General features: G+C 39.2%; 1 protein-coding gene across 2 annotated transcripts in view; it reads left to right on the top strand.

Annotated features, from left to right (window-relative positions):
• PLA2R1 (phospholipase A2 receptor 1) overlaps nucleotides 1–25742 on the top strand; it is a 45532-nt gene extending 19790 nt beyond the window's left edge. For both annotated transcript variants that reach the window (XM_075711445.1, XM_075711444.1), the window contains 20 exons: nucleotides 2277–2446; nucleotides 3494–3696; nucleotides 3978–4123; nucleotides 4634–4718; nucleotides 5700–5832; nucleotides 6304–6339; nucleotides 6841–6998; nucleotides 9577–9641; nucleotides 9998–10101; nucleotides 11450–11592; nucleotides 12645–12762; nucleotides 13646–13776; nucleotides 14334–14478; nucleotides 17783–18021; nucleotides 18547–18715; nucleotides 20098–20238; nucleotides 20670–20786; nucleotides 21225–21401; nucleotides 22505–22534; nucleotides 22752–25742. In XM_075711445.1, coding sequence (XP_075567560.1) covers nucleotides 2277–2446; nucleotides 3494–3696; nucleotides 3978–4123; nucleotides 4634–4718; nucleotides 5700–5832; nucleotides 6304–6339; nucleotides 6841–6998; nucleotides 9577–9641; nucleotides 9998–10101; nucleotides 11450–11592; nucleotides 12645–12762; nucleotides 13646–13776; nucleotides 14334–14478; nucleotides 17783–18021; nucleotides 18547–18715; nucleotides 20098–20238; nucleotides 20670–20786; nucleotides 21225–21401; nucleotides 22505–22534; nucleotides 22752–22966 — 2725 coding nt within the window. In that variant the 3' untranslated portion in view covers nucleotides 22967–25742. The remainder of the gene's footprint in view (nucleotides 1–2276; nucleotides 2447–3493; nucleotides 3697–3977; nucleotides 4124–4633; nucleotides 4719–5699; nucleotides 5833–6303; nucleotides 6340–6840; nucleotides 6999–9576; nucleotides 9642–9997; nucleotides 10102–11449; nucleotides 11593–12644; nucleotides 12763–13645; nucleotides 13777–14333; nucleotides 14479–17782; nucleotides 18022–18546; nucleotides 18716–20097; nucleotides 20239–20669; nucleotides 20787–21224; nucleotides 21402–22504; nucleotides 22535–22751) is intronic.
• The last annotated feature ends 851 nt before the right edge of the window (nucleotides 25743–26593 follow it).

Here is a 26593-nt window from a genome sequence, read left to right as displayed (position 1 = left end):
TATGAAATAATATTTGTGTGAGAGGTGAGCATAATTACTAACATTGGCTAAAATCAAAGGTGCGCTTTGCTTCATTTTTTTAATTGAAAATAAATTTAGTAAAAAGCAATCGTTAGGCTAATAAACACTTACAGCAATGTGCACACGTGAGCGTGCAGGAATCTAAACAAAATGCTGTCTACAGAGGTATGTAACATCTTCAAGAAACTTTACTAGTGTACTTGGAAACTATACTGAAAAATGAAAATATATTTAATTTTTATAATCAAAATATTTCAAATTTTAATCCAAATCAGTTAATGTTTGATAAATGTTTCTACTTATGTATTAGCATTTTATGTGAGTTCTCAGCAAACGGGGAGAGAGTAAAAGTTTGAATGCATTTGAGGTCTGTCTTCCCTTGCTTTGTTCCTATTTACCTGTATTCCAGCTTCAGCAAAGGCTTTCTCCTCTGCAGATGTCCAGATGCTTGGGTTTTCTCTGATATCTTTGTGATTTACCCTAGATGTTGGATTCCCATTAAAGTTTATGACATACTGATAGATATATTACATACATACTTAAACCTCCATGTATTTATTGTAAAAAAAAAAAAACAAAACAAAACAACAAACCCAAACCTTAAGGAAATCTCCCCTCCCTTTAGAATCATAGAATCATTTAGGTTGGAAAAGACCTTTAAGATCATCCAGTCCAACCATTAACCTAACACTACCAAGTCCATCACTAAACCAGTTAAGGGTAGAGTAATAATTTCAAGTTTCCTGGCTTGGTGGCTGGATTATTTTTAATGAAAGTAAAAACTAGGAATCATTAAGGTTGGAAAGGATCTCTGAGATCATCAGTCCAACCATCAACCCAACACCACCATGTCCACTAAACCATGTCCCAAAGTGCCATGTCTACATGTTTAGGACGGGGGAAGTGCTGTAACTACTAGCAATCAGAGGAATGATAGCTAGAAATTTTAAGAAAACACAGGCTACCCCACATAAGGATTTATATCGATGGGAATTTGGCCTTCCAGATGGTTTCAGGATTGTGCACAATGCATACAGTGCTGTACTGCAGCATGACAGTAATCCTTACCGGGAGGATAAAGGATGAATTCTCGCACCCGAGCGTTTGCAGCTCAAATGTCACAGGGAGCTGAGGACACGCTGCACATCACTGGAAGCACATATTCTGTCTTTTTCTGCTTATTTCTTTTTATTTGATTTTTGCTGAGTGTAGCCGTCACTGTTTATTATGTTAGTTCCCAGTTCCAGTGTAGGACTGGCAAAGCAAGCTAGTTGTTAGTTTAGCTTTTTTTTTTAATTGCTGCTGAGGTTTGTTGTTCTAGTTTGAAAAATGCAAAAACTTTTCAGTGTACTGATCCTAAAATATTCATTTTTAATGAAGTAGATTGTAGAGGAAGGAGAGTTGATAATAAAAAGAGAACATGCAGAGGAAGTGAAAATTAAATGGAAGTTCTCAGTCACTCTCAGTGTTACAGATACATTCCATTTTTTTATGTTAATGTCATCCTTATGGTATTTAGCTGTTCTTTTCACAGTGTGTGAAACCAAGAAGTCATATAAGTCTTTATCAAACTGGGAATTTACTTTGCTGTATATATTTTCATAGGAAGCTGATTAAATGTGCTCATAAACTGAAGCATTTTTGTATAATGCTTTACCGATTATGTCTGAATAAATTACATTTAAGTGACAAATGGGTTACTATATGCAACAATTATTACTTGCAAAAAGGTGTACATCTCTCACATAACTTTAATGAAGAAATTAAAGAAGGAAAAAGTGATTCCTTCTGTAGTTAGATCAGCTAGTGCTTTGAGTGCTTCAGCTCCAGTTTCTTAGTGCTAGTTTGTGTGTCCGGTTCCAGTAGGATACTTCTGTGCAGAGCTTTTTCTTTTCTTTCTCCTGTAGCTTTTTCAGAGCCCACTACCTTTTCTCCTTCGTACAAGGAGTTTCTGATTTTTATTTGTGCATCATTAATATATTCTGTCTTTACATCTTGTAGTTCAAGCATTGAGCTTATAAGATCTTAATCTACTGTTTCTATGTGCCCAAATGCTGAAAAAAAAAAAAGGGAAAAATTGTGGTTTACGCTACAGACTTGTGCCTGAAGTTCCCCACAGCATTCTATAAAGAAAATTAAATACCTCTTATATACTTTTCTCGCATAATTTAAATCATTTCATGAGCGCTATTCACTGAAATACCAGTTGACCTATTTTATTCTAATAAGCTTCTTGTCTTTATTATTTTATGAAGGTTTGAACAAGCTTTTATCAACAGCATGATCCGTAGCATGGTGAAATCTGAGAGAACTTATTTTTGGATAGGATTGCAAGACCTTAACAACACAGGAGAATACTTTTGGCTAAGTACAGCGGGGAAGAATCGCTCTGTGAGCTACACAAACTGGAACAAGTACCAGCCACGTGAGTAACATGCCGATAAAAAAAGAAATGGCTTGGAGGGGGGCATTGTGCTCTTTTCCCCCTGCCAGCAGTGGCTTCGCAGTGACCGAAGAGTCCCGGTCCTTTCCTGCCTGCCTGGTCAAGAGAGCAGAGAGATAAGCTTACATTTTCCGTCAACTCGGTAACTTCCTACCATGGACTGAGTTAGATGAGCTGGCAGTTGTGGAGAAGCCGGAGCTTCCTTCCCTGCTTTCCACCCGGGTGCTGTCACTCTTCCCGCTCTCCGGTGTGGCAGGGGGAAAATCAATAGCCATGCTTTCCTTGCAGACACAGCTAATCCCTGAAATTTTTCTTTTTCTGTGAGATGGTTTTCATACATTTCTTTATGGCCTTTTCAAGGAGGCCATCAGAGCTTCCTGAGACTCCCAGCAAAAGGTCCCAGAGAAGTCATGAATTTTATTCAGTAACAGTCACAGTTTGTAATTTGCATTTGATATGAAGAAAAAGAGGGTAGAGATTGCCTTAGATACATTTCTGTCAATAAGAGCACTGTGTGGAAGTTTCTTCTTCTCCTTTGGTGTGCTGATACTTGGTTTGCTTGTTTGATTTTGTTTGTTCTATAGTAATCCAAAGGCAAACATTCCAAGAAAACAAACAAACAAACAAACCCCCCAAAAATGAAATAGTTGTTCAACCTTTGAAATGTAAACCTCTTAGCAATACCTGAGAATAGAGACATAGTAATAAAGACTCCATTTCGCTGATTGCTTCTTAGTTTTGGACTCTTTACATTTATTGCTTTACTACTACAGTTTGCAAAAGCACTATTTTAAATTGCATTTCATCTCCTGCATGTTGTGAGAGGAGCCCTTCATCATAGTTCATTTTACAAGCTCAAGTCAGCCAAGACAGGCTTATAAGCTGGGCGCTGACCAGAGAGTTTGCTGCTTTTGTAAGTTCATCGAGATTTTATCCAGAACCTGATGCCAATAAAGCAGTCACTTCACCAAAAAAATCACAAAATTCAAATGCTTTATTCTGATACTCAACACTTACTCCCATGTCTAGGTCATTCCGGAGGATGTGTGGCCATGCGAGGGCAGCACCCCGTTGGTTACTGGGAGGTGAAAAGCTGTAAGAGCTTCCAAGCAATGTCATTGTGCAAGCAAAAAATCAACTCTTATGAAGAACCTGAACTTACTTTTCAAAAACATTTGAGTTCCTGCTATTTTGGATGGGAGTCAGAAGCTAATCTGCTCAACTGTTACAAGGTACGTGACAAACTTGCTTTGAATTTTTCTGATTGTACATCAGCTTAGGGATACACACTTCCTAAAATATTTTTGATAAAGCATTATTTCTTCCACTCAACAAACAAAAATTAATCGTTACCATCCTTCACTGCATTTTGAAGTGAGTGAAAGTCTTAAGGATCAGAACTATACATGGCTTTTCTGTAGGGAAAACTGAGAACAGTATTTGATTTATGGGTTTCTGTAACAACTGCTCTCCAAAATCAACTACATTTATGACAGTGTTTATTTTATTGCAGATATTTCACAACGAAAAAGTTCTGATGAGAAGAACATGGGATGAAGCAGAAGCATTATGCCAAGATTTTGGAGCACATCTTGCTAGTTTTAGCCATGTCTATGAAGAGACATTTTTAAACAATTTATTATATACAATTTTTGATAGGTAAATATATTTTTTAACACCAGCAGGATTTATCTTAATCATACTAATATGTAAAAATAATCTACAATTTAGGTTCTTCCATCCTCTTTACTAGTGGCTGAAGAAGTCTCTACTCTAACATGAACTTAGAAATGAGTGAAAAGAAGTGTATTAGCAACACTGTAATGTGATTTTTTTTGAAGATGATCTTTGTAGTAGATGTCGAGCAACTGTTAATATCAAGGTGATATTCTTGCGAGTTAACATTCCCCGTTGAAGTGGAGGTTCAACAATTTTAATCCTATTTTAACTGTTTTCATCTTTAAAAATATAATTCAGCATTTTAGTAGGAAAACCATAGTTTACTTCAAGGATACTAAAAAGTTAAGAAATGTATTACATATATTGAATATTGATATATTGAATTCAAGAAGAAATGAATATGGGTATTTGCACTATTTAAAAAATAATTTCTGAAATAGCTAGGGAAAAAGTGCATGAGAAATGTTATTTTCTTTGTTTCCATCACAGGACAGAAGAAAGACAGTTCTGGATTGGATTTAACAAAAGAAACCCGCTTTCAGGAGGGATATGGCAGTGGTCTGACAAAACACCTGTAACTATCTGTATACTGTATATTTCAGTAATCTGTCAAGTCGTATCTGAGCATAAGTTGACAAAAATGAGCCTTGTGAGCAAATATTGGCCAGGAAAACTCTTTGGTTTTCGTATCCACATACCTCACTTAAAGTAATTGTTACACTAGGATTAATAGTGCACTACTATTAAAATAGCAGCCTGTGCAGAAGGCTTTTGCAACTGCAAAAGGCATTGGGTACGATTATAAAGTTTTGCAGATGTGTGCTCTCCTGCAAAGCACATTGCGTTTAGCCCAGGACCAGGCATATGCAGAGTGAACACGTGTGTGCGTGCGTGCGCGTGTGTGTATACACACATATGTACATATATACACATGCACACACACTGGAAAGCCTTAGAGCTGTGCTTACAGGCTTTATTTGTTCTATGACTGTTAGGTTCATGCCTGCATTCAGAGCTAAGTCTTTTCTAATACCACTTTTGATTTTGCATCCTTGAAGATGTTGGTGCCACATGCCACAGTAATGGTTAGTACCTGGGATTTAAACATCAAACAACTGAAGAAGGGTCAGTTTTTAAACTGTAATTGGTTTTCAGCCTTAAAGAACAGTGCCAGCTCTGCCATTGTTACTTAAGTCATTTCAGAATGCGAGTGCAAAGTTCAGTCGTGCGCCATGTTGAACCAAAGCAAAGTCTGTTAGATGGGGGCAACTACTGCTGATCATGTCAAAAAATTGGTAGGTTTCATAGCTACTCAATTAGTTTTACGAAGATGGCATCTGATACAAGATGGACGAGTTGAACAGGACATTGAGAGAACATGATTATGGACCCTTTTTTTCGGATTATACTGCCATAATTTAGGTGATCCTCTAGTGTTGCTTATGATGTTCTTACTATACACGCATCTCCAAATCCTTCCTTTTTCTCCATGATGAGATTTTGAAATGCTTCATTTTGGATTGTCAGTGAAAGGTAATGAATGTGCTGTTTTCAGGTTGTATCTTCATTTCTGGAGAGCAAGTATATTGAAGATGACTCAAGAAACTGTGGTGTGTTCAAAGTAAATAGAACCGTCTTTCCAGCACACTGCAATGAAAAGCGTGAATGGATATGCAAAATACCAAAAGGTAAAATGTTAATTAACATACATTGTCTATTATACCCATTACTTGCAATCCAGGAGAGACAAGGAAAAAAAATACCTGAAGGCCTGCTTTTTAGCCACATCTGGAGTTCTCCTCATTGGTCTTCTGCATGAAATCATGGCAAAGCTATATATGGACACTAGGGTTTGCTGGCCAGTTAAGAGGTCTAATATGTGCAGTCAGTTTAAAATTGGATAGCAATGATTAGCAGTTAGTTAGCGGGAGTTAATCAAAGTTCTTATTTATAAAGGTTACTAAAAATGTTGTTCAGTAAATGTGGCAATTATTTTCTTTTATTCCATGTTTAACTCCTTTTTTTTGTCCCTGAACGAGAATAGCAATATTCTTCATGATTTTGATTAGATCCTTACCACGTGGAGAAAGCAATTTCAGTGAAAGAACTCTTGTCATTCTCAATCAGCAATGTTTTCATTTATTTGTGTATTTTTGCAGGTGTTAAACCAAAGAATCCGGATTGGTACATAGCTGGTATGAAAACATTTTCTTTTTTCACATCACGAAACATTGTGACTTGGAAATACAATTTAAGCCATTGGTAAAAATGAAGTAACTGAATGTTCTGAGTTAAAAATTTACATTAAGGAACTCTGTAGGAACTGGTTGCTACAGATCAAAATCTGCCACTCTTTTGTTTAGGAACACTGAAACATCAGATACTACCTCAGTTAGGTAAAGGAACGTTGCCAGTAATAAGCACAGGAGTTTGATAACCTCTCCATCACATTAAAACTGCCTTTTGCAACAATCTTAATATTACTGCAGTATCATGGGATAGAATATATTAAAAAAATATGTACGCATAGTGAATTTTTTTTTCATAAATTGGTATGCTAAATATGGTTCTGCTGTTAGTTGTGGCATATATGTCCTCTGAGATGTGGCTGAAGGTGGGCCACAGGGGTCACAAAGAATGAGACTTGAAATAAATTTTTACCCCTGCACACACTGACTCTTTTGCTCATTTTCTAGAGCTGCCGTGGTCATATTATCAAGGAGCAGAATATCTTTTCCATGTCAGTCCTACGGACTGGGAAACCTATGAGTTTGTCTGTGGCTGGCTTCGCAGTGGAATGGCAACAATAAATTCTTCTGGTGAACAAGCCTTTATTCAAAATAAAATTAAGAAGGTAACAAAAACTACCCCCTTGAAAAAATAAACCCTCAGGTAGTAACTGGCTATTTTCTGCTGCATCTTTTGGAATATCTGGCTGCCTGTTGCTCCAGGTAGAATTCGAAAGACATTTTACTTTAGAAATAATTCTCTTGCTATCTTTGTTTCCCAAATCCCTCCCTGAAGCCCTGTTTAGCTAAAGAAGTCAGTGACATTTCAGAATCTGCAGAATCATCTCTGCCAATGAGCAGGTCAGTTAGTCTGCCTCAAAAGACCCAAGAGGAGCAAAAACCAGCTTCCTATCCCAAAGTTACGAAAGTAATTAGGGGGTAAAGAGAAGGGTTTGTTTCACATGTGGCGTACATCCTTCTCTGTTTCTTCTCTGTTTCTTCTTCCCCACTCCTCCATGACCAAGGGGACCCGTTGTGGTTCCTCAGGTGTTCACACACCGGTTCTGCATCCACCCGGATGTCTCCTAATCCCGCGCAGTTTCGCAGTTACGCTCCATTCCCATTCAGTAACTTGCAGCTGGATTTGAGACAGCATACCGAGGGACATTTCAATGGGTGTGTTAGCATGAGGTGGGCAGTAAGTCCAGATGTTTGAAACAGTCTTTGTCGTTTAAATCGTCAATGTGATGATATGAAAGGTTACTCTTGGGGAGAGCTGGCCAAGAATGAAGAATTACCAATTTCCCTGCACCTTAATTAAATCTAGAGCTCTAAACCATAGAAGTGGGTGCTTATGACCTTGCAGAATAGATGACCTTTTCCTCTGTGTATGCCAGGTTGGGCAACATTCCCATGTGTCCACACATTTGTATGATATCTCCTGAATTAAACCCCTTTGTGACTATGGATATTTATGTGGGGAAAAAAGACATCTGTCTCTAAATTCCTTCCTCTGGATGAAAGCAGAATTTCTGTAGAACCACTCTGAGGTAACAGATTTGAAGCTGAGAAATAGCTGCAGAAGCAGATGAATTCCCAAGAAACCAAGTCTGTTTTCTTTCAGGTGTTCTCAGTAAAAGCAAAATAAGGAAAATAAAAGAAAATTGAATAATCTGCCGTAGTGAAGGCAAAATTGTACAGCAGTAATGTAAAGGGATATCATAGCATAATCTTTAAAAGAACAAATAGTTCTGGGTAGAAAAGCTCTCGAGCTACACTGGCTTAGTTTTGCTTGCATTGTGTACAGCCGCCTCTGCTTTTAGCTTATAATAGAAAGCATAAGTAGAATTGTGTTGTATTAAGATGGGGGTTTTAAGTTTCCAAGGAATTATTCGTCATTTTTATCTGCTATTTAAGTAATTTTGTGTCAAAACATGATGAACTGGATTTAAACCAACAATTTACGCCAGAAATAGCTTATAACTTCCTTGAAGTTTCATCTCGGAATATAACGTATGCAGCTATTTTAAAGCCTGCTGCCTTTGGCTAAGCTTCCCAGTATAGCCGAGTGTGTCCCTAAGCGATTGTAACCATTTTCCTGTGGAAGCAGGAGTAAGGATGGCAATCACTAAAATAATACTCAGAAGTCTGAATAGACGTTGCATGTGTCACTAGAAAACTTGGTCAAAACTTCTTAGCGTGGAATTTGAAATCACATTTTTCACTATTCCTTTAAAAACTGTAATGTGCAGGCTGAGTGTCGTGATTAGAAAACTAAACTCAGGGGCTAGGCAATACCAAATCAGACAGCGTTCCTGAGTCTCCTTTTTGTCAGAAATGTCTATTTTCTTCCTTGGATATTGCTGTATAAGCTGTAAGCTGGTGAAATCCTAACTATAACTCCAAGGACAGCGTGGCTGCCACAACAGAGGCTGCACTTCAGTTCTTTCTGGAAGAAAATAAATGCTTCTGAGAGGCAGGGTGGCTTTTCCAGTGTCCTGCACATTCGCAGCATTTTTTTTTGTTGTTGGCTCTTTCCCAACGACCCCAAAACTGTGACTATTGAGTGGCTAACCCTGAAAGTGAAGCCCGTTCCAGTTTAAGGCAGAATCAACTCAGCACAGCAATAATAAGTGGCTGTTTGAATTACATTATTTCTGTGACTTTTCCATAATACTTTGCCTTTTAGGAGTGGAGGTCTAGACCCTTTCATGAGAACAACAATCAGTCTGGAAAGCATCTCTAGGAATATCTTGTATGGGCTAGACAAAGTCAGTAAATGTTCGTAGAAAACATTTTGGAATCATTAAGGACCAGCAGTATGTTAATGCTAAAAGGAAATATTCGCTATTGGCTGTTTTTAGGAGTTAGGGGAAAAACAAAATCTGGCCTAAGACTACAGTCCTTTTCAAGCCAGATAGGCTGTAAATTCCTAAAACTGTAAATTCCGAATTTACAAAAGATACATCAGCAATCCAGTGGAAACTGGGGGCTAAATCATGCTCTACTTACATGAATAACCTTACTGAAGACATTAAATTAATATGGGCAGGATTTAGCACCTGTTCTTCCCATTGGAACCCAATGGAGATGCTATTCATCTGAATACAAACAGCCTGATTTTAGGGGTTAATGCTTTAATAAGAGGGCAACAACAGTTAATGTGGCAAATATGGCAAAACATCTTTTTTTTTTTTTTTATAGCTATCGAATAGTGATGTTCACTGGTGGATTGGATTGCACACAGAGAACCTCAGCAATGAATTTCGGTAAGAATACCTACACTTCAGCTGCTCTGTTTACAGGCTGCCATTCAGTCTGATGCAGTAAAACCATTTGATGACTGAGTGGGATATTCAAGAGACAACTTCAGTTCCCATGTAAATATAATTCAGAATATATTACCCTTCATTTATCTCCGTGGTATGGTATTTCTTCTAAAAGGGTATAAAAGATACAAGCCAAAGACATGAATATCAGCCTTGTGGTTTTCTGGTTTTTTAAAGCTTAGTTAATAAAGGGGCACTTTCTACCCTGTATCTGCTTACAAACACTTTTAATGGAGGTTGTATTTTTAGCTAAGGATAGGAAAAAGTGTAACTACACTCTCAATATTTCTGTGCAGCTGGAGAGATGAATCACCAGTAACATACCAGAACTGGAATGAAGGGAGGGAGAGAGATCCACAGAAAGCAGGGAAAAGATGTGGCTTCATTTCATCACAAACAGGTTTATTTTATACAATTTCCTTTTGTTGCAGGACTTGTGACTTGATTCTGTTGTTGGCTAAAGGGGTTTTATTCTAATTGCTTTCAAGAAATGCAATCCATATTACATGGTCCTGTATTACATAGTCCTGTCACATGGTTGTAATTTGCATAGCTGCTTTTATGGTTAAGAATATTAAAATATCATGAATATGCTCAGAGACTACGCTATAGGATTTAATAGTTCCAGTACTCTAATGTCAAAATACAAACATTCCAGTGATACAGAATCTTTAGTTTTACTTAAGAATCTGTTTTGTGGCACAGCAAAAATGTTAATGCATTGCTGGTTTTCAGAGTCAGTTTTCTCATAACCAGATGAGCCAGATGGACGAGCAATAATTTTTCCTACGTTTATAAACTGTTTTTCTATGAGCACACAACTTTAAATACTCAGGTTTCTAGCTTATTTTTGATCCCATAGCCAATCTGCTGGGGGATTTTTGGGTACCGTGGTTTTGGTGCTAGCCTTTTCATCATCACATAGCTCTATATTTTGCTACAGTAACAAAAAAAAATGCAGTGCTGCTGATTCCAGTGATTTCTGTCATCTCACAGTCTCTGTTTTCTGAATATCTTCAAGTCATAGTAAACTGTCAGGTTCCATAGAAAGAAAAAACATCCAGCTTTGTATTTATCAGAAGGGCTGAAAAAAATTAATCCAGTTGTAATCTTATAATCTCAGCCTCAAAAACCAAAATTGAGAAAATGTATACCCTTCTTTTTTTCCACACATAATGTTGGGGTTTTGATTCATGACTTTCAAGTGCTTGAGTTTGGTGTTACTATAGTTAGCATTGGATAAAAGGAAGAGTTGCCCACCCTCCCCCCTCAGCTGGCCAGCAGATGGGAGCTGGTCAACAACTTGTCGAGTGCACTGTGTTCCACTGAAAAATGTACTTTCCTCCTAAGCAGGTCAGTGGTTTATGTCAGTACCTGGATCTTGCCAAAAATTTTCAATGTAAGGAAGTCAAACTATTTTATCTGAAAGGCATCATGTCTGTACTTTTTTTTTTTTTTTTTTTTTTGCATAGCCAGTATTTTTTTAAATACATGATGCAGGCATATGTTATGTGACTCAGTGTAGAGGAATGGGTTTAACTTCATAAAATCAAACTGGAAATAAAAGTATAAGCCCCATGGACCATCGAATCCACTGTAATGCAGTATGTCCAAATGTGTTTGATGTAGAATCTTGTCTTACTCAACCACTAATGGGTACCCTTCTTAACAATATGTAAGCTAGCTAAGAAAAAAACCCTTTCCAGTTCTCAAGCCAATGTTGAACTGTGATTTTTCTTTTTACACAGGACTCTGGGGTGATGAAAACTGTACTGTCTCTCTTCCCTGTATTTGTAAACGTAAATTTGCATGGAAAATAGAGAAAGAGATTCCAAAAGACCACAACCAACAAGGAATATGTCCTAAAGGCTGGTTGCACTTTGGATTCAAAGTAAAACATTTTTTTCTGCTATTTGATTATTCAAAATGCCTTCTATAATTATGACAGAAATTGGAGTTATTAAGGATTATTCGATATTTAAAGATTTTCCTCCTTTTTGAAAGCAGGGCCCTTAGGTTTATAACTACTGACAGTGATACAAAGGTTTACAGCTATTAAGTAGCTTTGCACATGGAAGTTGTCTTAATAAGGTGTCAAAAATTTTACTTTAGTTGAAGGAAATGAATACTCATATATGCAGAAGCTAGCTAAGTGTATTTGTGCTTTGGCTGTAAAAACCCTATTCCATCCTCTCTTTTCCACTTACGACAATTCTGAGAGTCTTTATGGTCTCAAAACAGATCTCTGACCCCCTTCTTGTACTAAACAAGGGGAGGTTTAGGTTGGGTGTTAGGAAAAATTTCTTCACGGAAAGGGTAGTCAAGCATTGGAACAGGCTGCCCAGAGAGGTGGTGGAGTCACCATGCCTGGAAGCGTTCAAAAAACGGGTAGACGTGGCACTTTGGGACATGGTTTAGTCTAGTCTACCCTTAATTGGTTTAGTGTGGACTTGGTAATGTTAGGTTAATGGTTGGACTGGATGATCTTAAAGGTCTTTTCCAACCTAAACGATTCGATGATTCTATAAACAGTCCCTAACTGCTGTCATTCTCCAAAAGATGCTGTTTCAAATAGGGTTCATCTATAAACCAAAGTCTATTTCCAATTGAAGGTCAAAAGGCAATTATTTCATCAAGCTTCTCTTAAATACATGCGTTCTGTAATAGCAACATGCATTGAGGTGGCTGGATTTATCCCAGTGCTAAACTGCAGTGACTACAAGGATAAATTTAACCCAGATTGTGTTTGCCTTTAAACAACTGATTTGAATCCAAGCCTGATCGCAGCTGCAAACTGCTACCAAGCATGTTGGAGAGGTCCATTGCAGGACAGAAACTAATGACATATTTAGTTTTCAGTAACAGTGTGTGATCACTCTTAGTGATTTATAGCTTTTAAACTGGGAAAAAACCAAAACAAGCCTTTTTTTTTTTTTTTAACAGTGTTTTTTGATACAAATCCCAAAGGATCCAGAGCATCTGAGAAACTGGTACTCTGCACAAGAGTTTTGCAGTAGCTATGATGGGTCACTTGCTTCCCTCGAAGATGAACTAGAACAAGGTAGAATACTGAAAATATTGTTAAATAAATAAAATTTCATCTTCATTAGGATGCTGTAGTAAAATTTAATCTTGGATACAGATTTAGGAAAAAAGATTGCTCAGACCCTACTCAGGGTTCCACTGCTTTAAACAAAATAGTATTTCTCTTTCCCAGTTTCCCAAAATGTAAAGATGCATATATTCACTGAGCTATATGACTGGTACCTTTTGAGGAGTAATTATAATTTCTTTTGTGCTTACTACCATGCATTAGAAATACAAAAAAGTAATGGAATGACCATTTAAAAATTTGCTATGTAAAATTTCTAGCTTATGAATGCAACATCACACTGTTATAAAAGCAGTCTCATTTCTGTCCTTTAATAGTACTTAAAATCTGATCTGTTGTATAGCACATAAGCATGGCGCTAGGCTGGAACTGTCAGAAATAAATGCCAGCACATTCGGAAATAATTATAATCCCTATTCATAAAAATCTGTGGTTGAATTTCATACATTTGTAAAACCACCTACTTGGAGGTGGGAGGAATCTCACTGGCTATCTTTAGTTGAGAAATCTGATTTTCAGCTAAAACTGAGAAAAGCTTTTTCAGTGGGACGGTACCCTGAACTAATACTTAAGTTGTTCAAGCTGCTGTGAGCGTTTCTGGAAAACTTATTAGTTAATGGGCTAGATCCTAACCCAACTGAAGTTAATCAATGTAACGGAATTTGTAGTTAGGTGTCACTGAAATGCGGCTGATGTTCTTACTTTCTAGTAACTGCATAATGTCATTGCTTAGTAATTAATTTTTTTCAGTGCTTTAGTGTGTTGGAAGACACTTCATCTATCCCTAAGTGGCTACCAGTTAATTATATTTTATTCCTGTTTTGTTTTCCAGCTTTCATAACCATGAATCTATTTGGACGGAAAACTAGTGTTTGGATAGGTTTCCAGAGTGATGATTATGAAAAATGGGTGAATGAAAATCCTCCAATGTATTCCAACTGGTCTCCAGTTGAAGTAGTGGATGTGAGTATTTCCAGGGGGTTTAAGGACAGTGAGAAGTTGTTTTTTCCGTAAAAATCATGACTGCCACAAAGACAAGGCCTAACTTGTTACAGCAACTTAGTCTTCTCTTCATTTTTGGAACTTTAGAGAACCATGGGCACAGATTTATGGTCATAAAAAAAAGGCACTATTGAGACAGTTCTTTATGTAATTTGTGGCTATAGTCACATTCTTTTGCAATTGCTTTTAAGCACCAAATTTTGAGTTATATAGTTAGTATCATATGCTGGGTCTGAGCAAATTTAGGAAGATTATGAATTTCATATTTTAATATATTATTTTACACTACATTAGTCCGTATTGGGCTTAGCATTTTAGTTTGTTCAGTGGAAGCTTGTGACTTTTTTTATTATGGGGTTGTTGTTTCAAATTGTGTTTATGGGAATGTTCATTGTTCTACCTAAATATTTATAATAGTGACTTTCAGATAATTATTCTTCTAAATTTAATGTAATAATAATGCATTGTTTTTACACGGTGTCTTTTTTAATTAATATAAGGTTCTGTGTTGATTGCAGAGACAGCGTTATAACAGTGCAAACATTCAGGAACAGCTTCCACTATGCACATTGGTATCAAATAACCCTAATTTTTATTTTACGGGAAAATGGTACTTGGAAAACTGTCAGAAAAATTATGGGTTTGTGTGCCAAAAGACTCAGGGTAAGGTTTTGGTTTGCTTTGCTTCTGTTCTGTTTTCTTACTATATTGAATTCATCTTTCTTTATTTTCATCTAGAAGCAGCTTGTTATAGGTGTCTATAAAATCAGGAACATAAAACGTTTCTAAGATAGTTTTACTTTCATATTTAGACAGACTAGCTCTATTCTATTTAATAAATCAATAGCTGTGATGTAGAAGTAATTTCTAAAAAAATATTTTGTTATTAAAGTTTCTTCCTAACATTGAGCTTTCTGTTGCGTATCTTAGATTCAGGAATAGAGATGAAATTTCATGTTTTCTGCCATGGCAAGCAGAGTAACAGCATGAAATTACAGAAGGCAAACCTGAGGGTAATTTTGATGAAAATATGATTTTGGGGGTGGGGGGGAGTGGGACTTGCACTATTAGATCAGGCTAGACTCTGGAAAACTTGTTTCTGTGAGCAGTGTGGACCAATTGCCCGATCAAATAGAGTTTGCCTTTTCTTTTCATGCTTCTCTAATTCTGTTACCATAATGTTCACCTGCCAGAAGCACAAAGCTTTTGCGGGGAACACGTGTTGTCTGCTTTCCTCAAGCCGCATTCCGGCACAGCCTCTCAGACTGGGAGCTTCTGGCATCCCCAGGGTGCTCGGGCGGCTCTGGAGCCCGGTCCCAGGGGCTGCTGCGGCTCTGCCAGCGGGAAGGTGCCAGAGCATGTTACCAAAATAGACCAGCAGCAAATTATTAACCCTAAGGCAAAGGGAGGGCTGTAATCGGAGCCTGTAAGGAGCGTCCTTGGGTGCTGTACTTACTGCGGGGGTGCTATTATATGGCTCAGCTTTATATATCACCTCTTAGTTAAGCCCTGGGTCTAAAGAGACAGTCCTCTCCTGCTGGCTGCCTAGGAGGCGAGGGAGGCTGAGCGGAGAAGTAGAATAAACAAATACAAGCTTTGGGCAGCGCTCACATGTGGCTCTAGCAAACCATAGCTGGATTTGACATCTTTTATTATGAGCTACAGTTGCGGGGAGTGCTGGAGTAATCCTGCATGCAGTGCAGAAAAAACAAATAAGTGCATATTCCTGCTGTTTTGTTTTGTTTACCTCCCGAAGGTTTGTATTTTAACCCCATGTTGCTGCTTCAGGCAGATGGAAAAGGCTTTAAAAGGCAGGAAGGAGAACTGTTGCCGTAGGATGGCCGGGCTGCAGGGCGCCCAGGGGCTCGGGGCTGCACTGGCTCCTTGGGGTCCTCCCCACATTTCCCGGCCCGGTGAATGTGAGCGTGGCCCACGGGCCCTGGCCGAAGCGTGGTGGGGATGGGGGGGCACGCTGTGCCTCAGGCTCAGTGCTGCCCACCTGCCCCATGGGCAGCAGGGTGCTCCGGGGGGTGAAGGGGCCAGTCCTGCCTCCCCCGTGTGACACCCACCGCACTCTCCCAAACCAGCAGGCAGTTCAGCTTGCTAACTCAGCAGAAAACTTTCATGTCCCCATTTTTCCCCCCCTTTCCCGCCCCCCCCCCCCCCCCCCCGATTGATGTCATTTTGTGCAGCTTTTCCAGGCTGCATCGGCTCAGTGCAGGGTCAGGCAAACACCAGACCTGTGCATGGGAATATGCAGCTGGAAGAGCAGAGAAGCAAGGAAGGGAGAAGTGAGACAGCCTCTTGCTGGCGGCAGCGAACTGCTGAATTTCCTCAAATGTCCAAACAAATGCATCAGTTCCTGGAAGGATGAGCTGGTGCTTTGCTTCTGCCATCCTGTCTGCATCCCATCTCCCTCTTTCTGAATTATTTTCTGTAGGAGACTAAAATGAAGTAAACCAGCAGGAGATCTGAAAATGGGCTCCGATCTCCTACTGATGCTTGAGTTAGGATTGTGTCAGCATTTTACTGCATTTCCTGCCTTTTTTAAGCAGTGACACACACTGAAAGCTGGAACAAAACAGAGTGCTTCAGTTAGCTCAAGAGCAGAACCTTTTCTTGCTTAGAAGTTTCTAATTTTTTGTGGATGACAAATAATAAATTAATTTACTATTTTAAGATGCTTGTTAACACTCCTCCTTTCTTAGTCATAAAGGGAACCAAGTCTAAAAACAGTCCACCTCATAGCAAAGCAACCACTTCATTTTGTAATCACAGAGAATTTTTACAGACAGAAGTAATTAATGCAAACTGGCAAACGGGATTAAAACTGAGGCATTGCTTTATTTTAATAGTGTTGTTTAAAGTATACTGTGGGCATTCGTACACATTAGCAAAGGCATTTGCCTCCTGTAGAAAAGCGAGCATGGCAGCATCACAGACTGGGCTGGGGTGGAGATAGAATCATAGAATCATTTAGGTTAGAAAAGACCTTTAAGATCATCAAGTCCTACCAAGTCCACCACTAAACCAGTTAAGGGTAGAGTAATAATTAATTTCATGCTTCCTGGCTTGGTGGCTGGATTATTTTTTTACTGAAAGTAAAACTAGGAATCATTAAGGTTGGAAAGGACCTCTAAGATCATTAGTCCAACCATCAACCCAACATCACCATGCCCACTAAACCACGTCCCAAATGTCCCTACTAAACCATGTCCCAAATGATGGTCTCTGTCTCCTGATTTTTTTGTCATGGGAGACTCTCTCTTTATTTCTTAAACCTAGAAAGTCTGCTTCTTCCTTGAGTTTTTTTTGGTTTGCTTTTTTGATGTTGCTGTATTAGCTCATAATCAAAAATAGATTTAAGTCTCCATGCACAGAGGATTTATTTTTAAGTGCCAGTACTGTGATCTTCCCTACCTTGGCTCATGGATGGTAAAGACGAGCTCAGGAAGCTCCCAAGCACTTATTTCTACCATGAGCCACAGTTTGTCATCCCCTGAGTTGTGCCAGTGCAATTATTTGTGAGGCCAGACTTTGTGCTGTAAACATATCTTGGAAATTATAATGGGTTAGAAAAGAGGTAATCTAAATGACATGCAAGGTATGTGGGATAAGAGCACTCCGCAGCCCACTGCTATTGGACATTTGGGATATGTCCAGATCCCAGGTTATTGCTTACTGACCTTCAAAGATCCGGTCAGTGGAGCTAACTCCATCCAGGTTTTCTTTTCTTTGTTTTGCATTAAACTCATTCACTCCTGTGATGACTTTTGTGCTGTGGTGGAATTTCAGATACTGTTCTAGTAGTCGCTGTCTTTTTAAAGTTCACAGTGCCTTCCTGAAACCAAGGAGTTTGCAAATTTTAGATTTGTTTTTAAGGATAGTTCTGATTTTTTAGGAGCTGTTCTGCTATGTTCAAGCTGTCTGTTTAAAAAAATAAATCCTTCCTTTCTGTTTATAACAGACACATCCACACATGTCATCAACGCATCTGAAATGTACCCTGTGCCAGATACTTTAGAATATGGAAACAGAACGTATAAACTAATACGTGGGAATTTTACATGGTCCTCAGCTTTAAAAACCTGCATGGCAAATGGCGCGGAGTTGGTCAGCATCACAGACCAGTATCACCAAGCTTTCCTCACGGTCATTGTGAATCGGATGGGATACAACCACTGGATCGGGCTGTTCACTTCGGATGTACGTAGTGGATTCCCTGGCTATGAATATGGTGCTGCAAAGGAGTTTGTCAAGTAACAAGCTAATGAGCTGTGTCACTCATTTGAAGTCACAGGAGGTTTTCATGTGGAAATGAAACCCTGGAAAGCTTGAGCCCTAACCATTTTTTTGCAACATAATGTATAAATCTAATGAGAGCCAGTTTGGTGCAGTGACTACTGAAAGCTAAAAGCCACAGCAAACATTTAAAAACACACAAAAACTCTCTTGTAGTGTCAACATTGAAATGATGTTGTTTCATTTTTAGTTGCTCAATGACCCAAATAACCACTTGCCGAAAACAGCAGGTCAGAGGTAGTTTGTGGTCTCCCAGAAGTAAGTCGGGAGGATCCATGGATCTGCCTTTCATAGATCCTTCTGGATCTACCCAGACTTCGGAAAAGTAAAAGACATTCTGTAATACCTGGTGAGGATGCCACCAGAAGAAGATGAACTTGTATGGTACTAAAACATATCAGAAAGATAATCTGAAATTTGTTTTGGCAGAACGGGCTTAACTTTGAATGGTCGGATGGGACTAGGTCTTTGTTTACCTTCTGGGAAGACGACGAGTCCCAGGCCTTTGGCAGCTGTGTTTACATTGATACTTCGGGGCGCTGGAAAAGCGCCAACTGCGAACGACTTCTGCAAGGAGCAGTTTGCCATGTGCCACCTAGTAAGTCAGAGTGAAGTTTTAAACGTTTGCAGCTGCAAATGCGTGTATTGACAGTGGAAGTGTATGAAAGGAAATTAATTGGTTTGAGGTTAAGCAATGATGATAGTATTATTCAGTATTGAAATAGATTTCTGGCATTTCCTTGCTGTATCTCCTCTTTGTGAAACCATTGTTTCCCCATAAAATATTGGCCATCTGGTCCATAAGAGAATGGAAGGAGAACTTTCATAATAGAAAAAAACCAGGAAAATTACTTACTCCGTCTCTTCAGTATATTATCTGGGAAAAATGATGATCGCTAATGACCTAGCTCGAAGGGAAAAAAAAATCAGTTTGCTGCAATTAACTGTGAGACGGGAGAATTTGCATTTAGAGCAAAGTGAAAAATTACGAGTCACATCTTCACTGATTGCATATATTTTGCAACTTTTTTTTTTTTTTTTTTTAAGAGAAGAATATTTTCCTGTATCCTAAAATATGGTGTGTTTCCTGCAAGGATCTGTCAATTACCTGGGCTTCATTTGAATCTAGAATTCAGGTCTGGAACTCCATTCAGTCCAGGACTGCAGAGTCTTTGGCAGCATCTGCTTCTCAAAATAGTTCCTGTTTGGTGGTGCTGATCACCAGGGGTTAACCTGCAGCTTATTATAGCTTTTGGCCCTGTTGAGAAGGCGGCTGTTTTGGAGCCCTGCAGGACAAAAATTATTCTCTAGCATGGCTTTTGTAGGGAAGCTGACTAATTTTCTCATTTGTTTGTCAAGTTATGTAATTGTATATATCCTAAGGTTTACTTAATTTTTAGAAGTTGTGTTTTGTAGCAAGGCGGGACGCATGTGAGACCGTAGGTGACACAGCTGAATCTACAGCACTGCCAAAAAGTGATGCTGGGTATCACAAAGTGAGCTTGTAGAGTTGCCCTGAGTCAGAGTGACTCTGTGCTGCAGCACGTTGCGTGCTGCAGAAGCCGGCTGCTGCTTCCCGATGGGAGACTCTCCTCTGCGCTGCGGTATTTGGCATGAAGTCATCTTTGCGGCTTAGTGGAGAGAAGCTCTGCAGCCCTTGGAAATCCCCAGCCCTCGGGAGATGCTGGGCAGCCCGAAGTGCTCTGATGTGCCCGTAGTTGCTCGTAACTCCCTGTGCACATCAGTACGGGTTAGATTGTCCCGATACTGCTGTTGAAATCCGGCAAAGTTTTTGATCAAAAATAAAACCAGCTTTACTGTTCTAATACAAATATATACAACCACTAGATTTTCACTTTCAAAAAGAGAGGCATAACGCAATAACATGCGTATTAACATTACTCCAAAACAGCACGTGGAATGTTATATTAATGTGTATGTTGTTGTGCCATTAACGCTGTGCTGTTATTTCTGTCACAGAAAAGAAACTCACTGCCTATAAAGGCTTATGTTCAGAAAAAACTGTTCCCTGGATCAAATTCAAAAACAGTTGCTACAGCTTTTCCACAGTTCTGCAGGGCACAAGTTTTGATACTGCGGATGAAGTCTGCAAAAATCAAGGTAAGTGATTATTTTGTAGCTACAAAATGTCATTGTGATATCTTAAAAAATACATATATTCTCTGAAATGACTGAAATCATGGCATGCATTTTCTGTAGTTCAAGATAATGACAGCGGAGCTCATAAGCCAACTATGAAATTGGAGGCAACATACTTCAAAAAAAATGTCCCTTTCCATGTGAAAATATTGATTTCTGGAATAACACATAAAATGCATATCTTTCCCTTCAAACTTGTTTTAAAATCATGTGAGAACAGTTTTATATCAGCCTGGGCATTTTCACATTAACTGGAAATTTATGAACTTACAACACATAATCAGACTTCTTAAGCTTTTAAATTTAGGCTCATAATATTAAGTTTTTGAAATGCAATGGTACATTTTAATGGCATGAATTGTTTGAAAATTTGTTCTATGTTTAATCTGTAGGATCAAATCTCCTGACTATTCAAGACGAAGATGAAAATGCTTTCATTCTGGAAGAATTGCACAGTTTTGGTTATTCTGTGCAAATGATTTGGTTGAACATCCTGCTTGTTACAGCCAGTAAGTTTTGGGTGGAGGAGAACTGCATGTAAGCATCTGGTTTGGTTTTTGGTTTGGTTTTTATTTGAATGTGTAACCATCTTCTAAACCACTGTTACCTTTTGAGATTTTTTTCGCTGCCTGTTACCTGTTTATGATGTAGTAAAACCAGTCAAGCTTTCTGTAATCATTACTTATTAGTATTCTGAATACTCAGTATGAATGCATGTATGGGAATGCCCTTATTTTTTTCTTAGCACTACAGGCTGTCTTCTGTGTCAACTACATACGATATTTTTAAATCCTTACAAAAGAAGGAAGTAATATAGTGGCCTAATAGACAAAATCCTGGCATTCTTTAATTCAGTATTTATTTATGTGAGGGTAAGTCCAACTGAAACAGAGATAATTATCAAAACACTATGGTATTTTATAATGATTTATAACTTCTGCCCTTAGATGAGACGGTCTCCTGGTTTGATGGCTCTCCCTTAAATTATTCTAACTGGGGCATCAGGGAGCCTGAATTTGGTCACCTCAAAGGGAATTTCTGTATCAGCCTGAGGACCACAGATGGAGTCTGGCAATTATCTCCATGCAGAGAAAAAAAGGGATTTGTATGTAAAATGGATGCAGGTATGTTCTCCCATAAAGGAAGGCAATTGTGTCCTTTTAACCACTGTTTTATGTGTTCCTTGTTGCTTGCTTACTTGCTCTTAGTTTTCATTTAAATAATTCCATGCCTTGGTATTAGAAAAAATACCTGTAAAAAACCCAACCAGCCATGGCAACCTCCTGTCAAGGAACCTGGGCAGCCGTTGTGTTATTGCCGACTGCGGTAGACTTTCTGCTGTATGGGTGAGCCATGTGCAGAGAATCACAGAATCATAGAATATCAGGTTGGAAGGGACCTCAGGGATCATCTGGTCAACCTTTCTTGGCAAAAGCATGGTCTAGACAAGATGGCCCAGCACCCTGTCCAGCCAAATCTTAAAAGCATCCAATGTTGGGGTATCCACCACTTCCCTAGGGAGATTATTCCAATGACTGGTTGTTCTCATTGTGAAAAATTTTCCTCTTATGTCCAGCTGGAATCTCCTCAGGCATAACTTGTACCCATTTCCCCATGTCTTTTCCATGTGACTCCTTGTAAAAAGGGAGTCTCCATCTTCTTTGTAGCCACCTTTTAAATACTGGAACATGGTGATAAGGTCTCCCCTAAGCCTTCTTCTCCCAACAAACCCAGTTCTCTCAGCCTTTCCTCATACGGCAGAGCATCAGGCTGACCTCCACAGACCCTGTAGGATGGGCAGGCATAGCCCAGGAGAGCTACACAGACACCACGCCAGTAGGAACATGGGTCTGAGAGAGCTGAAGTGTTTTGAGAGCCCACCCAAAACGCCCAAGTTGCTGTTGGACTCAACAGCTAGATTAATCTACCACTGCACAGATCTGCTCATGCATTTGCACTTTAAAAAGTGGATAAATGCTGCTGCTCATGCTTGCACAAATGTCAATTAATATATTCCACCAAATTTAAGGGGTATTAGGTAACAGATTTAGGTCATGTTTAACTTGGCCAGTTGGAATCTCATTGACATGAGTAAAGTTAAAGAACAGCCTGCTCTTGTATGGTTTTAGGTAGATTGTCTTCTCAGTATCAATTTTACCATGAATACATATCGTAACTTTTGTTAGCTCTATGGGTAATTTTATGACCATTCTGGATTCTGTTTCAGATATCGATGCAACAGAACCTTCTGAAAAATGTAAGTTTCTTCTGTACTTTCTTAGTATTTTTTTTTATAAGGAGTAATAACACATTTTGTGAGGTAACATTTTTCACTGTTAAACCTGTAATTTAAAATGTGTGACATATAAGGGGTAATAATATGTTTTCCGTAAAACATGTATATGTTTATATTTAGAATTACATATCATGATAATTGTATTTGCTTAGTAACCATTTCTGTCCTTCCCCTTCAGCATCATACCGTGGGCTTGCAGCTCTGGCTGTTCTCATGACGTTGGTGATGGTGGCTGCCATTTCCCTTTTTCTGTGGTGCCTGTACAAACAGAATAACAGACTCTTCCACAGGATACTGTGGGTCAGAAATGCTTATTTGCCACAGATCAACACTGACGCTCCTGCTTTGGAAGAAAGCATCCTCATTTCTGATTTTGAGAGAAGTGACAATTAATTGGTCAGAAGTAGCAAGTTATCACAACTTCCGTGTGAAACTCCACAATCTACAGCAGTTTTCTCCTTCTCGGGAGTCCCTCAGGGTACCCATATCCAGAGAAAGCCTGGCAGCCATCGGTATGAATGCTGTAGGAGCTCCCTACCTTGGAGCACTTCTGCTTTGTGGCAGGATGAGGGGAGGATGCGCAGCAGAACTGCGGAGAAATTGGCTCCTTTGGGACAAGACAGGAACTGAAAATACACAACATAAACCTCCAACCACTCACATGGAACAGTCATGTCTGAGGCCCCAGAGCAGCAGGCATTTTCATGCAACTTTTTCCTTCGGGAACATTTAGGCTTTTGTGTTTTGTTTTTATATGTCACAGAATCTGCTCATGAGCCAGCATTAGAATTTGGTCTTGAATTTAGGAACTCTGAAACATATTCCAAGGATTATGGGGTAGATTTTTTTTCTTAATAGCCATTCCTTCCGTAAAATGAAGTTATTTTTAAGACAGTTGATTCTTGCCAGGTGGATTTCCACGCTTGCAGAGAGGTGGAGTCACGTTTGACTTGGGAGTGCCAGAATTTTGGTAGTTTGGCCTGTGATGGTTCATGTTATAAAATAAATTAGTCTAGAGATATAATGGCATATGGACTTTGTCATCCTGAAGTTAATACATGCATTTAAGATGTCCAGCGTTCTGTTAAAGATTTAACTATGTGATCTCTCGCCTAGCTTACTTCAGAAATTGGATCTCATCAACCTTTTTTAAAGACATTTTTGGGCAATATCTGTTTGAAAAGAAAAAACTGTTACAAATCTTGCTGAAATTATGGTAGTAAATTGCTTTACTGTTCACCTACAGTATTTCTGCAAGCAGTATTCTGTAGGCAGTATTCACGTACGCTTTTCTGAGACCTTGCTCTCAAAAGTTAAGGATGATACGTGGGGGAGCTACATTGCTGTTCCCAACGGGTGCTATAGTCCTATAACCCCATGTAGCAGACCCTCAGAAGGGCACTTTTCACTTTAAGCATTCATACTAAGGTGCTAACGAAGGAGATAAATTCTGCTGAGCGATTGCTCTGCAGGCTGATGGTTGTGAAGGACCCAGCTCAGGTCTCTGCACTACCTTAGTTACAGTGGCCCAGTAAGCAACGCTTACTCTCCGTGGGACTCCCTCCACCCTAACAGTCCTCCAGCCATGTCTCTGAAAATACCTGGAAGGTTTAGGGGGATTTTATTTTTTATTTTTATTGCAGCATGGAAAAAAAAAAATGGTTAGTCATGATGAGTTACTTCAGAATGGATTTACTGTGCCTTCAGTCGTCTCTAAAAGCTGCTGCGAAGGGCTGCATTTATTCTTGGGTTTGTTGGTTTGTTTGTTTTAAGATGACTCATTCTAACAATTTTGCAAGAGCCCTAAGATGGAGGTACGTTCCTGAGAATTAAGCAAGCAGCTAAGGCCAACTGAAATGTTTTTGCATAGTCTTGTGCACATGCACAGGAACGTATGACTGCCTTTTAGTTCGATTTCACATGGCCAATTCTAGAAACATCGCAAAAATTGTCTGTTCATGTCATGATTATGGATAGGACTATTTTTAAAAATTATTTAGTACATAGAGTATTTCTGCTGGTTTACAGAACCGTTCAAAAATGTTGTCAAAGAGGCTGCAGATGGTTTTGATCCCAGTATCATCTTCAGTTTACTGTTTTCGATAACTTCTGTGTAGCTATCACAAGTTCCTAATCTGAGATTTCTCCATCATACAAAATACAAATAGTTTTTCTGTGTATATTTTGTCTAATGGTTTGACCCCATACATCAATGTTCAGTAATGATTTTAAAGTTCGTTCTTAGTCCTGTAGATTTATCTATGGGAGTGTTCTTATGTGAAGTCCACTAGTAGAGTTTGTGGACTGCAACTTTTGAGTACAATTGCCAGATCATCTGCTGTTTATATATATGAACTGTAATAGCTACTTTACCACACAAAAATACCACAAAAAAAAAAAAAAGAAGAAGAAAGGTTGTGACCATCTCTTTCTTCCCAATGAGAATTTCACCTATTTAAACTACAGTTGGATGAACTTAAACCAACAAATCCCCTTCATCACATTCACTAACAAGTGTAATTGCTACCTTCTTACAGCAAGCAGAGTGGCTTGCAGGGTGGGGTAGTTTTTTTTTTGTGAGAGTAAGCTGTGTTGTCTCTGAGGACATGTATTTATCAGGCTGCGGTGCTGTTACCTCGTTATGCAGACTCTTGTCAGATTTTGATGTGGGTAATGAGGGTGTGTATTTTTTTCACAAAACTTGACATAGGCATTTTATCAATTTTCCTTGAGGTATGTTGTAATCATTTAAACATATTTGAAGGGCAGTGGTATAATAAATAACCCTAACCTCAAAATAGTGATTGTTGATTAACATCGACTCTGATGTAGATGATCTTGCACTAAGGGAAAAATAGTTCAAGCAGTGTTTTCTTCATACTTTGAAATGGTTTTGAGGGAATAGACCCTTAAATATTTATTTTTAAATCCTTAATCATTTAACTTTTATAATTGCAGGTATTATTCACTCAAGAATGTAATCGTTGATTGCTTTCTAGTCCTTGTTCTGGATTTTGTTACCATAGCTTTTGTTTGTTTTTCCTTAATCGGAGGTCTCCTGTACTATTCCTGATCAGAGTATGTGGTGACCATGTTTTTACTGCTGACCTTGATGACATTGGCAGCCAGGTTCACTGTATTATTTCAACTGGAAAATTAAAGTGTGAATAATAATTTTCTGTGTTGCAATTTTTATTGAATCTTTCCCCAGCTTTAATTAGCTGCCAGGCTGTAGTGTCTCGTAACAGCAGTTCCTAGGCTTTGCACCTGGTCGTCCTGGTAGGAGAGGGACAGCTTACACCCCACTCCTGGCTACGTGGCTGGACCCAGACCTGGGCACTGCAGACGGTCTCCACACGTGTGGTGGCTCCAGGGCACGGATGAGGATGCCCTGGGACCTGTGTGCAGGGGGTGCTGGGAGGAGGAAGGAGCCACCGCACCGTCAGTGGGGATGATGGATGGGAGCATGGTGCTGATGGCACAGATACCCTCCCAGCCCATTGCCCATTCCCTGCAGCCCTGGGAGCACTGTAACTTCCATGGTAGCACTGAAGTAATTCCCGTGTCCAAGAACTGGGTTCACCAGAGCCTGAGCAGGCAAATGAACGTTGCCTTTTCCACTGCCGTGCCAGCTTCTTTGAATGTGTTTACCGAAAGGGAAGTGTTAGATGTTTTCATACCACCCCTTTGCTTCAGGGATGGAAGGGTATCCCCACCAGAGATAGGTACATTCAGGCCAACATATGACAAACTTTGTCTACCAGGTATTAGGGTTTAGAAAACAAATCCGTGTGCATATATTTTTGCAGACTGCGTTCACGAGAAAATTTACCTCCTGGTTTCTTTAGCAGTCCTTGGAGCATGTCTCCGAGGGACAGAGATGCCTGGTGCAGCTGTCACATCCCAGCTGGCTGGGAGTCTGCAGTGGGAACATATGTATGCTGGAGATGTCATGACCAGGCAGAGTGAGGGTTGTGGCACAAGGCTGTAAGTGGGCAACATGACTCCTAAGCAAAGCCC

This window comes from Pelecanus crispus, chromosome 5 (genome assembly GCF_030463565.1).
Source record: "Pelecanus crispus isolate bPelCri1 chromosome 5, bPelCri1.pri, whole genome shotgun sequence".
Taxonomy (NCBI): Eukaryota; Metazoa; Chordata; class Aves; order Pelecaniformes; family Pelecanidae; genus Pelecanus; species Pelecanus crispus.
This window is presented reverse-complemented; position numbering and strand designations above follow the sequence as displayed.